This window comes from Amblyraja radiata, chromosome 1, assembly GCF_010909765.2.
Source record: "Amblyraja radiata isolate CabotCenter1 chromosome 1, sAmbRad1.1.pri, whole genome shotgun sequence".
Lineage (NCBI taxonomy): Eukaryota > Metazoa > Chordata > Chondrichthyes > Rajiformes > Rajidae > Amblyraja > Amblyraja radiata.
Genome location: NC_045956.1, coordinates 153,274,355 through 153,287,385, shown reverse-complemented (window position 1 = coordinate 153,287,385; position 13,031 = coordinate 153,274,355). Strand labels below are relative to the sequence as shown.

The 13,031-nt window shown below is 38.6% G+C and overlaps 1 protein-coding gene across 1 annotated transcript in view; it reads right to left on the bottom strand.

Moving 5' to 3' along the window:
* fech (ferrochelatase) overlaps positions 1-13,031 on the bottom strand; it is a 40,237-nt gene that overhangs the window by 22,113 nt on the left and 5,093 nt on the right. The window contains exons 2-4 of the mRNA XM_033033045.1: positions 8,268-8,394; positions 5,794-5,913; positions 4,219-4,367 (exon numbers count right to left, since the gene is read on the bottom strand). Of these exons, the coding sequence (XP_032888936.1) occupies positions 4,219-4,367; positions 5,794-5,913; positions 8,268-8,394 (396 nt within the window). The remainder of the gene's footprint in view (positions 1-4,218; positions 4,368-5,793; positions 5,914-8,267; positions 8,395-13,031) is intronic.

Here is a 13,031-nt window from a genome sequence, read left to right as displayed (position 1 = left end):
AAGGAGTGGTTGAAGGGTGTTTCTTTACTACTAATTCTCAGAATTTAAAGAAAACAGTTTAAAGACTTTGACTGTCTGACAAGCCAGAGCTACAAATTTGCAAAATCCTATGTGCACAATTCACAGCAGATATTTCCCGAACATAATGTAAAGATGCAAGATGGAAAGAGTGCAGAAAAGATTTTAAAAGATGTGGCCAGGACTCGTGGGCCTGAACTATAGGGAAAAATTGGGCAAGCTGGGGCTTGATTCCTTGGTGTGCAGGAGGCTAAAGGGTGATTGTGTACAGATGTTTAAACTCATGAGGCGAATAGGTAGGGTGAATACAAGTTTTTTTTACCCAGTGTTGTGGAATAAAGAACGAGAGGAAATAAGTTTAAGATGAGAGGGGAAAGATTTAATGAGAATCTGAGGGGCAACATTTTCACACATGGGGTGGTGGGTATATGGAATAAGCTGCCAGAGGAGGTAGTTAAGCTGGTACTATAATAGCTTTTAAAATACATTTGGATAGGTGCATTGAAAGGAATGATTTGGAAGGATATAGGCCAAACGTGGCAAATAGGACTAGCTTAGATAGGATATTATGGTCAGCTAGGACAAGTTGAGCTGAAGGGGCTGTTTCGGTAATGTATGATTCTATCACTACTTAAAATATTAACTCCTACTAATTTATTTCATTAATTAGGAAGTGCAGAAAATGGTCAAAGAAATTCACATAGAATAATTTACAATCAACAAACTAATATCCAGCCCATCATGTCTATGCCAGTTGAAGAAAGGAATACCATCCCCAAATCCACCTTCCAGCATTGTGTATAACCGCACAAGTATTTGCTTTTATAGTACACACCGTACACTATATCAAATAGCACAGTCTAGACTACAATCACCCTCTGGCAATAAACATACCTACATATCCCCTCCAAGTCTTCTACTAATTACTGCACACATGCTTTTGAATCTTTTACTGTAGGAAAAATGTTGTTCTTATTAACTCTAGTTTAGATGAGTGGCACAATGTAGCAATGTTACAACATTTTGAGATTTAAAAAATCAAGTCTGCAATTTATCCCATCAGATAAAGCATAAAAAGAAGTTTAATTTGACACCTAATTCACTTTCATATCTTCAGTATTAAAAAAGTTATGGCCATTTTCATACTCGGAAATTAGCATCTTGTTCCCTATTGATTTTCTATTGACTTAACACAAAAGCTGTGATCGAGGACAGTCTAAAGCCCATAACTTTGTTAAAAATTAAGAGAACTGAAATAAATTTTCAGTTATTATAGATTGAAGCATTCTGAAACAAATTTTAAACAATCTTACTTGGATGGCCTGAAATTAAAGCATATAATTAGTTAGTTACCCAATTGTAGCTAATTCCAAAATTCAATTACTAAATCTAAACATCTATCCATTTCTTAAGGAAAGATTAACATTTTAAATAGCCTAAGTGTCCATAGAACATTCACACAAGAATTCACAATAAAACATGATTTTAAAATCTCATTGACATTAATTTATAGGCCAAATGGAAGGGATTTAGTGTTCAATTGCTGTAAATTAATGGCCATTTAAATCAGCCATTAAATGGGATTCTGTGGAACGCGCTGGTTTAGAACGCTGCCATTGCAGTGAATTTGTACCCCATGTCGGCATGAAAGATACTGCCGGTTCAGGTGGGCCCCCAAGTCAGCTACTCGCAACATAAAATGTTGTATAAAGGGATCTTAAGAAGCCCTTTTTAATGTAAAAATAAACAACCTACCTTGCGTTGTCCCCTACATGAGATCCGTCCCGTTGTCGGGGTTCGCGGCTTTAGAGGATGATTTTTAATCTACTATAACAATTAAATAACCCAATTTAGTTTAAAAATACCTGCAGCGAACGAATTTCGCAGCGATTTTTCGTCAGCAACTAAGTAGGCTGAACTACATCGATTTCAACAGCCTAGAGAAAATCGCGTTTTAAACCCGCCCCCCTCTCAAAGACGCCAAAGTCGCGCACACGGGCAGCGGCAGAACTGCAGTGCCGCTGAAGGTACGTTTTGCAACATACCTACACAATGCATTTGTGGATGATGCACTATAAACACCCTCATTATGCCCCCTACACTTTGCTGTAAATCATTGACATAGATTACGATAAGCTCTTTGTACTGAGCCAAGTGGAATCTCATTGGCAAAAAGTATACTTGTGTACCCTTTGCTTCCTTCCAATATTGGATCCAATTTAGATATTTTCATTGGGGTTTTAATTTTTTGACAAAGTAACTTTACCTCCAGTAAAAGCTTAGAGTCCCAAACTACTTAAAACCTAGAATTAGGATTCCTGCTATCTTACCTGGCACCAATTTTAATAAGAGTAAATAAGTTCTTACTACCAGTCCTAAATATAGCAGCATGAACTTTTACTCCTTTCCTCAAATGATAATCCTTCAAAAAGGCCTTTCCAATGCCGATTGGTAAAATGTCTAGTTTCCAAGTCATTTTCCAGAATGGTTTTAATCACCCAACAGGGATGGAGAATAATTATTTACAATAATTTACTGCCTAAATGCTAAGGGGTTAGATGGACAAATGGTCTATCATGAATTAGTGTACTGGTGGTTCTTAGAAAAGTATTACAATATCTCTGCCATAGAATATTTCTGCAGAAACTATTATGGTAATAAATGCCAAAGGGCTAAGTAGCAGTTTCAATGCTGATACCTGATAGAAATAGACCTGATAGAAGAATATAAAGTTCTAAGAGGCACAGATAGGTAGATAGTCAGAATCCTTTTGCCCAGAGTAGAAATGTCAAAGACTGGCTTTAAGATAAAAGGGGCAAAGTTTAAAGAACTGTTCTAAGTTCTAATGCATTAAGAACTTGAAAGTCATTAAAGAACCATATATTTATGGAATTCATCATCAGGTGAAATGAAACAGGAACAACAATGTTGATGAAAACTCCAGAGTTCTGGAAGTCAAATGAAACAAAGTCTGCTTGAGTTTTTATTATCCTTCTGCTCATTTAGAGATTAATATTCTTAGCGTTTAATTAAAGTCAAAATACCTATTAATTGCAGGAAATAGACAAAGTGAAATTGCTGCAATACTGGCATTGACCATTGGATGTATTAAAATCATTAATAAACATATAAAGGAAATTAATAATAGACAATAGACAATAGATGCAGTAGGCCATTTGGCCCTCCGAGCCAGCACCGCCATTCAATGTGATCATGATTGATCATCCCCAATCAGTACCCCGTTCCTGCTTTCTCCCCATATCCCCTGACCGCTATTTTTAAGAGCCCTATCTAGCTCTCTCTTGAAAGCATCCAGAGAACCTGCCTCCACCGCCCTCTGAGGCAGAGAATTCCACAGACTCACCACTCTCTGTGAGAAAAAGTGTTTCCTCGTCTCCATTCTAAATGGCTTACTCCTTATTCTTAAACTGTGGCCCCTGGTTCTGGACTCCCCCAACATCGGGAACATGTTTTCTGCCTCTAGCGTGTCCAAGCCCTTAACAATCTTATATCTTTCAATGAGATGCCTTCTCATCCTTCTAAACTCCAGAGTGTACAAGCCCAGCTGCTTCATTCTCTCAGCATATGACAGTCCCGCCATCCCGGGAATTAACCTTGTAAACCTACGCTGCAGTCCCTCAATAGCAAGAATGTCCTTCCTCAAATTAGGGGACCAAAACTGCACACAATACTTCAGGTGTGGTCTCACTAGGGCTCTGTACAACTGCAGAAGGACCTATTTGCTCCTATATTAGATTCCTCTTGTTATAAAGGCCAACATGCTATTTGCTTTCTTCACTGCCTGCTGTACCTGCATGCTTACTTTCATAGGCTGATGTACAAGGACCCCCAGATCCCGTTGTACTTCCCCTTTTCCCAACTTGATGCCATTTAGATAGTAATCTGCCTTCCTGTTTTTGCTACCAAAGTGGATAACCTCACATTTATCCGCATTAAATTTCACCCTGTATTCTCATAGCATCCTCCTCACAGTTCACACTGCCACCCAGCTTTGTGTCATCTGCAAATTTGTTAATGTTACTTTGAATCCCTTCATCCAAATCATTGATGTATATTGTAAATAGCTGCGGTCCCAGCACCGAGCCTTGCGGTACCCCACTAGTCACTGCCTGCCATTCTGAAAGGGACCCGTTAATCCCTTGTTTTGTTTTGTTGATGGAACTGTATGGGCAAATATACCTGTTTCTGGAGATATTTCATCAAGCAGTTTTACCATCCCATCTCCTTGCTTGGCTGTCCACATTTTAATTGGAGACCCTCCACCAATCCTGTCATACTGTTCACGAATCCTTGGAGTACGCCGTCTTGCAATAAAAGGAGCAAGTTTGCTGGAAAAAATATTCCTAAAGTTAAATTGCTATTATTGTCTCTTGGAGCATTACAGTCAACACAAAAGGGAATATGGGATATGTGTTTCTTACTTACCACCAAGATATGATGAGATTTATTGCTCAAAAAGTAACATTTAATTAAGTTTTTAGAAACATAGAAAATAGGTGCAGGAGTAGGTGCAGCATTGCCATTCAATGTGATCATGGCTAATCATCCAAAATCAGTACCCCGTTCCTGCTTTTTCCCCATATCCCTTGATTCCATTAGCCCTAAGAGCAAAATCAAACACTCTCTTGAAAACATCCAGTGAATTGGACTCCACTGCCTTCTGTGGCAGAGAATGCCAGATTCACAATTCTCTGGGTAAAAATGTTTTTCCTCATCTCAGTCCTAAATGGCCTACTGCTTATTCTTAAACTGTGACCCCCGATTCTGGACTCCCCCAACATCGGAAACATTTTTTCTACATCTAGCCTGTCCAATCCTTTAAGAATGTTTTATGTTTCTATGAGATATCCTCTCATCCTTCTAAATTCCAGTGAATACAAGCCGTCGACCCGCTCTTTTTGTTTTCTTAAATTTCTTAGCTTTTCGCACATTTTCCTTTCAAGGGACATCCAAGAAATTAGTCAATTAACCAAACAAATGCACTCATTAAGATCAACTATGTAAAAGAATTGTCGTACTTGACATAAATTTATTCCACAATCAAAATTCAGAAAGTGTACCTTATAATTGCCAAATACAAAAGACATAGTGTTACATGTAGCTTGTTTACTGAAGTATATGCAAATAATTGACCACAATAAAGAATGCTAAAACGTGTAATATTCTACTTAAACGAAGTATAGATCATTCTAATAGTTTTAAAATAGTACACCAAAAATGAAATTCAAGAGGATATGAGAGAGGACTTGCAGATGGCAAGTAAAGGAGAATCCCAAGAGAATCTATAAGTACATTAAGAGCAAAACAGTAACTATTGAGGGAATAGGTTCCTCAAAGATCAATGTGGTCATCCGTGTATGAATCCACAGGAGATGGGCAAAGTTTTAAAATAACATTTCATCAGCATTTAGCATGGAGTAGGTCATGGAAACTAAGAGATTAAGGGAAATGAATAGTTCACGTCTTGAAACATATCCATGTTACAAAACATGAGGCTTTGATGTTCTTGTTGCATATTAAAAAGGTGGATAAATCCATAGGGCCAGGCTGGATATTGTGTAAGGAAGAAATTGCACAAGGTCTGACAAAAACATTTGAACCATCTTTAGCCACAAAATGTGTTTTGCCTTTATTTAAAATTAGCGGCAAAGATGAGCCTGGGGACCTTGTATCAGCATCTGAATGTTGGAGGGATTACATTTTGTCACTAAAAGCTAAGTTTGTTAAACTTTAATACATACGTTATGCATTTACCTTTGGGCTGGAAGGGGGATCAGGTCTTTATCCATGAAAAGTCGAAGCAAGAAATCATGAACATCATCTAATGTTTCAGGACCTCCCATGTTTAACATGAGGATGCCAGTCTTGGGTTTTCTAATAAAATGATGAACAAGGAAATTATTAAGCACAGTAACATGCAATGCAAATTATCTGCCATTAAAAAATGTACATTGGTTGAAACTATATTCTTGTAAAAAAACAAAACTATTCTGAAATGAAGAGCATTACAAATTGTTTTTTGTTTTCTGCTATTTCTTAAAATACAGTCAGTATTCTCAACATAATAACCATACACGGTATTGCTTTACGGGTCTCAAAATAAATTAAAGCTTGGAACCTTTCATGGATCATGTACGGTAAATACTAAGATTATTGTAAAAATACTGCTGATCAGAACAGCCAACAATATTACTTTGACCCTGTCAATTTTGAAGACCTCTAAAGCAGGGAATGATCCCACGGAGAATACTAGAAGGAGACACTGCCAGTAAACGTACTACCATGACAATTAATCCAATCAATCCCATGCTACTTAAAAACATGCAGCCAGTGGCACCTGCTTCCTGGTTATAACACAGTATGCAAGTATTTCAACACACCTAAATAGATGAGGTGAGATAATAACCTCGTACTGACAAAATCTTCTCCACAAACTCTGATGAAGCAGAGTCCAAATGTTGTGAAAGAAAATTAAAAAGGTACACGGAATAGAATACCAGTATAACAGGAAAGAGCAGTAAACTAGTGTCAAGAAAATGTCAAGCATCTACTCTGATTCCTTGCAGTCTCTGCAAATTCCCTCCCCACCCAAAATTTTATTTTAAACACGTGGAGTATACCCAGTAGTCTCAACTGCAATTCTATAAAGCATAGGTTTAATATTGACATTCAAGACAAAAATACTGCAAGTGCATCTATCGGAAATCTGCAGTCTGATTATTTATCTGACATGCAGTGTTCGAATATTATTTCAGCCATCGCCAGTGGGAAGAGCTTTAAGGTAACAAATAGGACAGTCAATTGAATTAGCATGGTTTGAACTTGGCCTTAGGGACATTGCAAAGTCCCATTAGTATAACATGTGAGACATGGTGAACCTCCAGGTCAAAGGTGGGAGCACCTGTAATGATATGGCCACTTAAGTGGTGTTTGACTGACTTTAGGGTGAAAAAGTTTGTGGTAATGGAGCATCGAGGAAAGGAGAGTTAGCGGTGTCAACACAGAATGGCCGATAAATGTAAAGTGGAGGCAGCGTTATTCTATATGGAACCCACAAGTTTTGCAAGCAGATTATTGGTTGTTCGGACGTTTGTTGTTTTGACACATCACTGATCAACTATTTCAAGAAAAGGTAAAGGTGAACGGGTGAGTTTTTTAAATTTGAGAGGTTGGTAGTGATTACGTTTTTGATCAGTAGCCAACATGTGGCATGTCCTTATGAAGGTACTTTTAACATTGAACTAACTTTTTGGAAGAGAGTTTTTAATATCCTCTGTGCGAACAGTGGAATTTCATGCAGATTAATATGTTCAAGCTTGGGGTACATCACAATTTTAACAGTAACTTTTTAATGTGTTTAAATGCACATGCCTAGATTTGAAGAAGGGTCTCGACCCAAAACGTCACCCATTCCTTCTCTCCAGAGACGCTGCCTGTCCCGCTGAGTTACTCCAGCATTTTTGTCTATCTGCTCATATTTGAAGTTATACAAAAGTAACTAAATATTTTCCGACAGCAGCTTTGGTCCATGATGTACTAAATGGCCCATCTTTTATGCTTTTTTTCCATCACACAATAATACATGGAGAAAAAGATAACTGCAACATTTAACACCAATGCATACAATAGCATGTGGCAAGTATAATATAATTTTATTTTATGTCCTAGATTATCTTTGATCAATATAATTAAGTTAAGATTTTGATAAGTCTTTAAACATATCATGGATTTAAAAGTCAAACATTTGATGCACACACAGCAAATTAAACCACATTTAAAGGCAAGATAATTTTAAGAATCCAAAGTAACAACTGACACATTCACAAAACTATGGTTTTGCATGCCTGATAAAGTACCCACCCGTACCGAGAATTGGACACACCCAGCTTATCCAACGCAAAGATGTTAAACTATGCACTTTGAAAATCAAGCATTAGAGGGCTCCCAAATGAATAGTGTTATGCCTCAGGGTTAAAGCTTTAGACCTTATAAAAATGAGGCACTATTAACTGTTCCACTTTATCTAAGCAAGCCAAATCTCTACCATAACTCATTTTGTCATCAAACGGAAGATCATCAAAGTCAAATTCCAGCAATAATAAGATCAAAATACTAGATTAAGTGACAAAAAATGTTACAAATATCCAGCTGGCCATGCAGCTCCTCATCCTCCCCACCTCTCTCAATTCACTTGCAACAATTTAACATTAGCTTAAATTGCAGTTTACCTTTCTCTCAGCTGGGGCTTTTCTTTCATAGCCACCTGTCCCGCTGCTGCTGCTGCTGCTGCTGCTGAAGTTGAATGCCATTGCCATGGAGAGCTTGAGCATTGATTATTCAACCCGTTTTTTGCAACTGTATGAGAAGAAAAATAAGAACCCCACATTATTCACTAACATCTTTATTTTACTGATAAATAATTCCAAAACATACTAAGCAAACACAATAGACCAAACAAGTAATTTTACAACTTCATCGAACAGTTATTCATGGAGTTAACGGAAATATATCGCGCCATATCATTGTGCCAATCTAAAATAACGTTAAACCCAGAAACTTAAAAAAAACTGAAGAAGGGTCCCACCCAAAATGTCATCTATCCATATTATCCAGAGATAGTGCCAGGCCCATTAGTTACTCCAGAACTTTGTATATATTTTTTGTCTTTAAAAACAAACACGAATGTATATATTTATGCAAACTTCATTGGGTCTTGGACAAAAATGGCTCAAACACCCATGTCTAAAGTAAATGGACACCACACTCCAAGAGCATATTATTTATTGGATGCCAGCAATACAGAATATTCCATGTTATTCTCAATGTACAGAAGGTCCTATTATGAACCAACCACAATATCCATTTCAAGTGAAGTCAAGAGTCAAGAGAGTTTATTGTCATGTGTCCCAGATAGGACAATTAAATTCTTGCTTTGCTTAAGCACAACAGAAATATAGTAGGCATTAATACAGAACAGATCAGTGTGCCCATATACCATTATATAAATATATACACACATCAATAAACAAACAGATAAAGTGCAAATAAACAGATAATGGTCTATTAATGTTCAGAGATTTGTTTCAGTTGAGTTTAATAGTCTGTTGGCTGTGGGGAAGTAGCTATTTCTGAACCTGGACGTTGCAGTCTTCAGGCTCCTGTACCTTCTACCTGAAGGTAGCAGGGAGATGAGTGTGTGGCCAGGATGGTGTGGGTCCTTGATGATGCTGCCAGCCTGTTTGAGGCAGCGACTATGATAGATCCCCTCGATGGTAGGGAGGTCAGAGCCGATGATGGACTGGGCAGTGTTTACTACTTTTTGTAGTCTTTTCCACTCCTGGACGCTCAAGTTGCCGAACCAAGCCACGATGCAACCAGTCAGCATGTTCTCTACTGTGCACCTGTAGAAGTTAGAGCATACGAATACCTACATACTAATCTGAAAGATTAGTTGGACTGTGCGGGTAAAGTGACTAAAACAGTGTTAACCTTCCATCCAATTCCCAATGTCAAGAGTCCAGTTTACCTGCACAATTTAGTATCACAAAAATATAAATGTGAGTGGCAGTGGGCCTTGTACTAAGTCTTCCAGCCGACAATAAACCAAAGCCAATTTCAACTCTGCTTTATCTTCTTGCCCACTTGATTATTAAAATATAAATCTGCCGTTGGAATTTATAAAGAAAATGGATAAAAACATTTGGAAATCAATAATTCAGTAATAATTGTATGACTTCAATTCTTATTTTCAACATAGCATCACCAAATTCAATGTGTAAGAAGGAACTGCAAATGCTGGTTTAAACCGAAGATAGACACAAAAAGTTGGAGTAACTCAGCAGGACAGACAGCATCTCTGGAGAGAAGGAACAGGTGATATTTTGGGTCTGAAACATTACCTGCTCCTTCTCTCCAGAGATGCTGTCTGTCCCGATGAGTTACTCCAGCTTTTTATGTTTATCTTAAGTCAAATTCAATGTTCTCTGAATTCCAGCTGTGGCTTTCAGTTTCACATACACAGATACCCCACCAAGCACTGATCTGCAGAGCACCACATTATAGTGTCCTCGTCTCACAGCCAACACACTCTGTACTTTAAAAAACACATTTGCTTAAATTGTGGAAACTCGTGTTCCAAAAACCGAATCCCTGTCCTTCATTGGCATATTTGCAACAATGACCTTGTCCCAGTGTGGAGACGTTGGTATTGGTTAACAATGCAGCAAACCCAGAGAAGTAAACAGCAGCTTCCACCACTTCCAATGAGAGATGGTGAAAGAGACTGCAGATTCTGGGCAATGTTTCCCCCCCAACCCCCGGAATTAAATTTAATTCATAAAAACAAGTGCCGCCCATCCACAGCAATGAGCCACACTAACAAGGCCAGTCAAGATGCAACCCCAAACCCCCTCTGAACATGTGAATGTGAACTTTCCAAAACAGCCTTGAGTGAATTATGTTATGACCCAGGTTCCCAGAAGAATAGCAGGGAAAGCAGGGATTTGTATCAGGGGCCTGAAACAGTGTTACCTGTAATGCATTCTGTATAATGATGCAATTGCCCCTACATCTCAATTTCCAATAGCACTTTTTATTCCTGGAAAAGCATCCCTAGGACTAAACAAGGCTCTAACTCATTTCCCCAGTACTACATATTTTACCAATTTCTGGTTTATTGTACAAGGAATATTTCCGAATAAATGACATCAATGCAGTACAGGTATTTCTCTTGCATAAATGAAAAATACAGTGAAAGAGAATATCTGATAATTTCCTAGAGAAGCAACTTTTTCTTCATCAACCTTTGCTTCATTCATTGCTAAAAAATAGTTGCAAAATGTAAGTCAACATTTACTTGATCAGTGGGGGTTTCAGTTTTAATAAGTCATCTGAACAACTGGATCATCAACCAGGAAACATTCCCTCTCCTAAAGGTTAAGCTTTTGAGTGTAGTTTGAATGTACTTCCCCCTGATTCAAACTCCTCCACTCAGTTATGACCTACAAAATGTGTTAAGGCAGTTCCATACCTTGATATCAGGATTCAGACAAAGAGTCATACAGCGTGGAAGCAGGTTCTTCGGCCCAACTTGCCCACACCGACCAACTTGTCCCATCAACACTAGTCCCACCTGCCTGCGTTTGACCCATATCCCTCTAAACCTGTCCTATCCATGTATCTGCCTAATTGCTTCTTAAACACTGCGATAGTCCCTGCCTCAACTACCTCATCTGGCAGCTCTTTCCATAAACCCGCCACTCTTTGTGTGAAAAAGTTACCCCTCAGATTCCTATTAAATCTTTTCCCCTTCACCCTAAATCTATAACCTCTGGTCTCGATTCTCCTACTCTTATGTCTTTACATCTATTCCTCTCATGATTTTATACTTAAATTGGGAAATGAAAATGGAAAATGAGAGAAGAATAAAACCCCAATGTGAAATGTAGAAAGCAGAAATTAGGATTAACTAATTAATATTGTTGAATTAAACGCCATGTCCAGAATACCATAAGGTCAGAAGACAACTGCTGATCCTCGATCTCAGGTTTAGCTTCAATGCATCGGTGTACAAGTCCAAGAGCAAAGATCCACATGGGAATGGGGTGGAGAATTAAAATGCTACATTGGAAGCCCAGGAGTACCAGCAGACCAAAAAGAGGTATTCTGCAAAATGGCTAGTATTCTGCATTTGATGCAGCATACAAGATTGAAATACAAGTAAATCACTGCTTTACTGGAAAAACTGTCAATACTCTGAATATTGGGAAGTGGGAAACCAGCCTTGATTTCAGGATTAGATCCACCAACATTTTTTTCTTTGAATGGCAATGCTGCCTCAAGCCAATGACTGGTTGCTACCCGCTCTCTTGTGGTTTTGTTACTGTTTCAACCATCCCACAAAGAGACTGGTATAACTTGAATCTGTAAGTCATAGTGTTATATAATACAGAAATTGACTTCCCAAGTCAAACTTACTTCCTCTAATTCCATACCCTTGGAAAAAGACAGTGACCATGTATCTTATCATTTTCCCTCATGATTTTACGATACCTCTATGAAACAGACACATCAGCCTCCTATGGTCCAGGGAGGCATGTCCCAGCCCATCCAGCCACAGTCATACACCACTGAAACAAGCCCTTTGACCCAACTCATGCAAGCCAACCAAGATGCCCCTTGTAAACTAATCCCATTTGCCTGCGTTTGGCGTAAACCCCCTATCCATTACTTGTCCATTAAAAGCATCTTTTAAATGTTGTTATTGTATCTGCCTCAGCCGCCGACTCGAGCAGCTCGTTCCATATGCCAACCACTCTGAGTGAAAAAGTTGCCCCTCAGCTTCCTATCAATTTTTTTTCTATTCTCATCTTAAACATAAATACTTTGTGCATTCCCCTATCGATTCCCCTCATGATTTTATACACTTCTATAAATTTACCCCTCAGCCTCCGGTACTCCAAGGAACGAAGTCCTAGCCTGCCCAACCTTTCCCTATAGGTCAGGTCCTCAAGTCCCGGCAACATTTTCAGAAATTTTCGCAACTCTTTCCAGCATAATGACATTCTTCCTATAGCCGGGTAATCAAAGCCGAACACAATACCCCATGTGTGGCCTCGCCAAGATCTTGTCCAACCGTAACATAATGTCTCAACTTCTATACTCTGTACCCTCACTGATGAAGGCCAATCTACCAAAAGCATTCTTGACCACCCTATCTACCTGCGACACCGCTTTCAGGGAAATATGTACCTGTGTTCTTAGATCCCTCTGCTCTACAATACTCCCCAGGGCTCTTCCTTCATCGTGAAGGTCCTGCCCAGGAATGACTTGGCAAAATGTAACAACTCACATTCCTCAGCATTAAACTCCATTAACAATTTCTCAGCCCACTTGCCCAAATGATCAAGAACATGCTGTAATTTTTTATAGCCTCTTCATTATCTTCGATATCATCCACATTAGTGTCATCTGCTAACTTATTAATCACTACT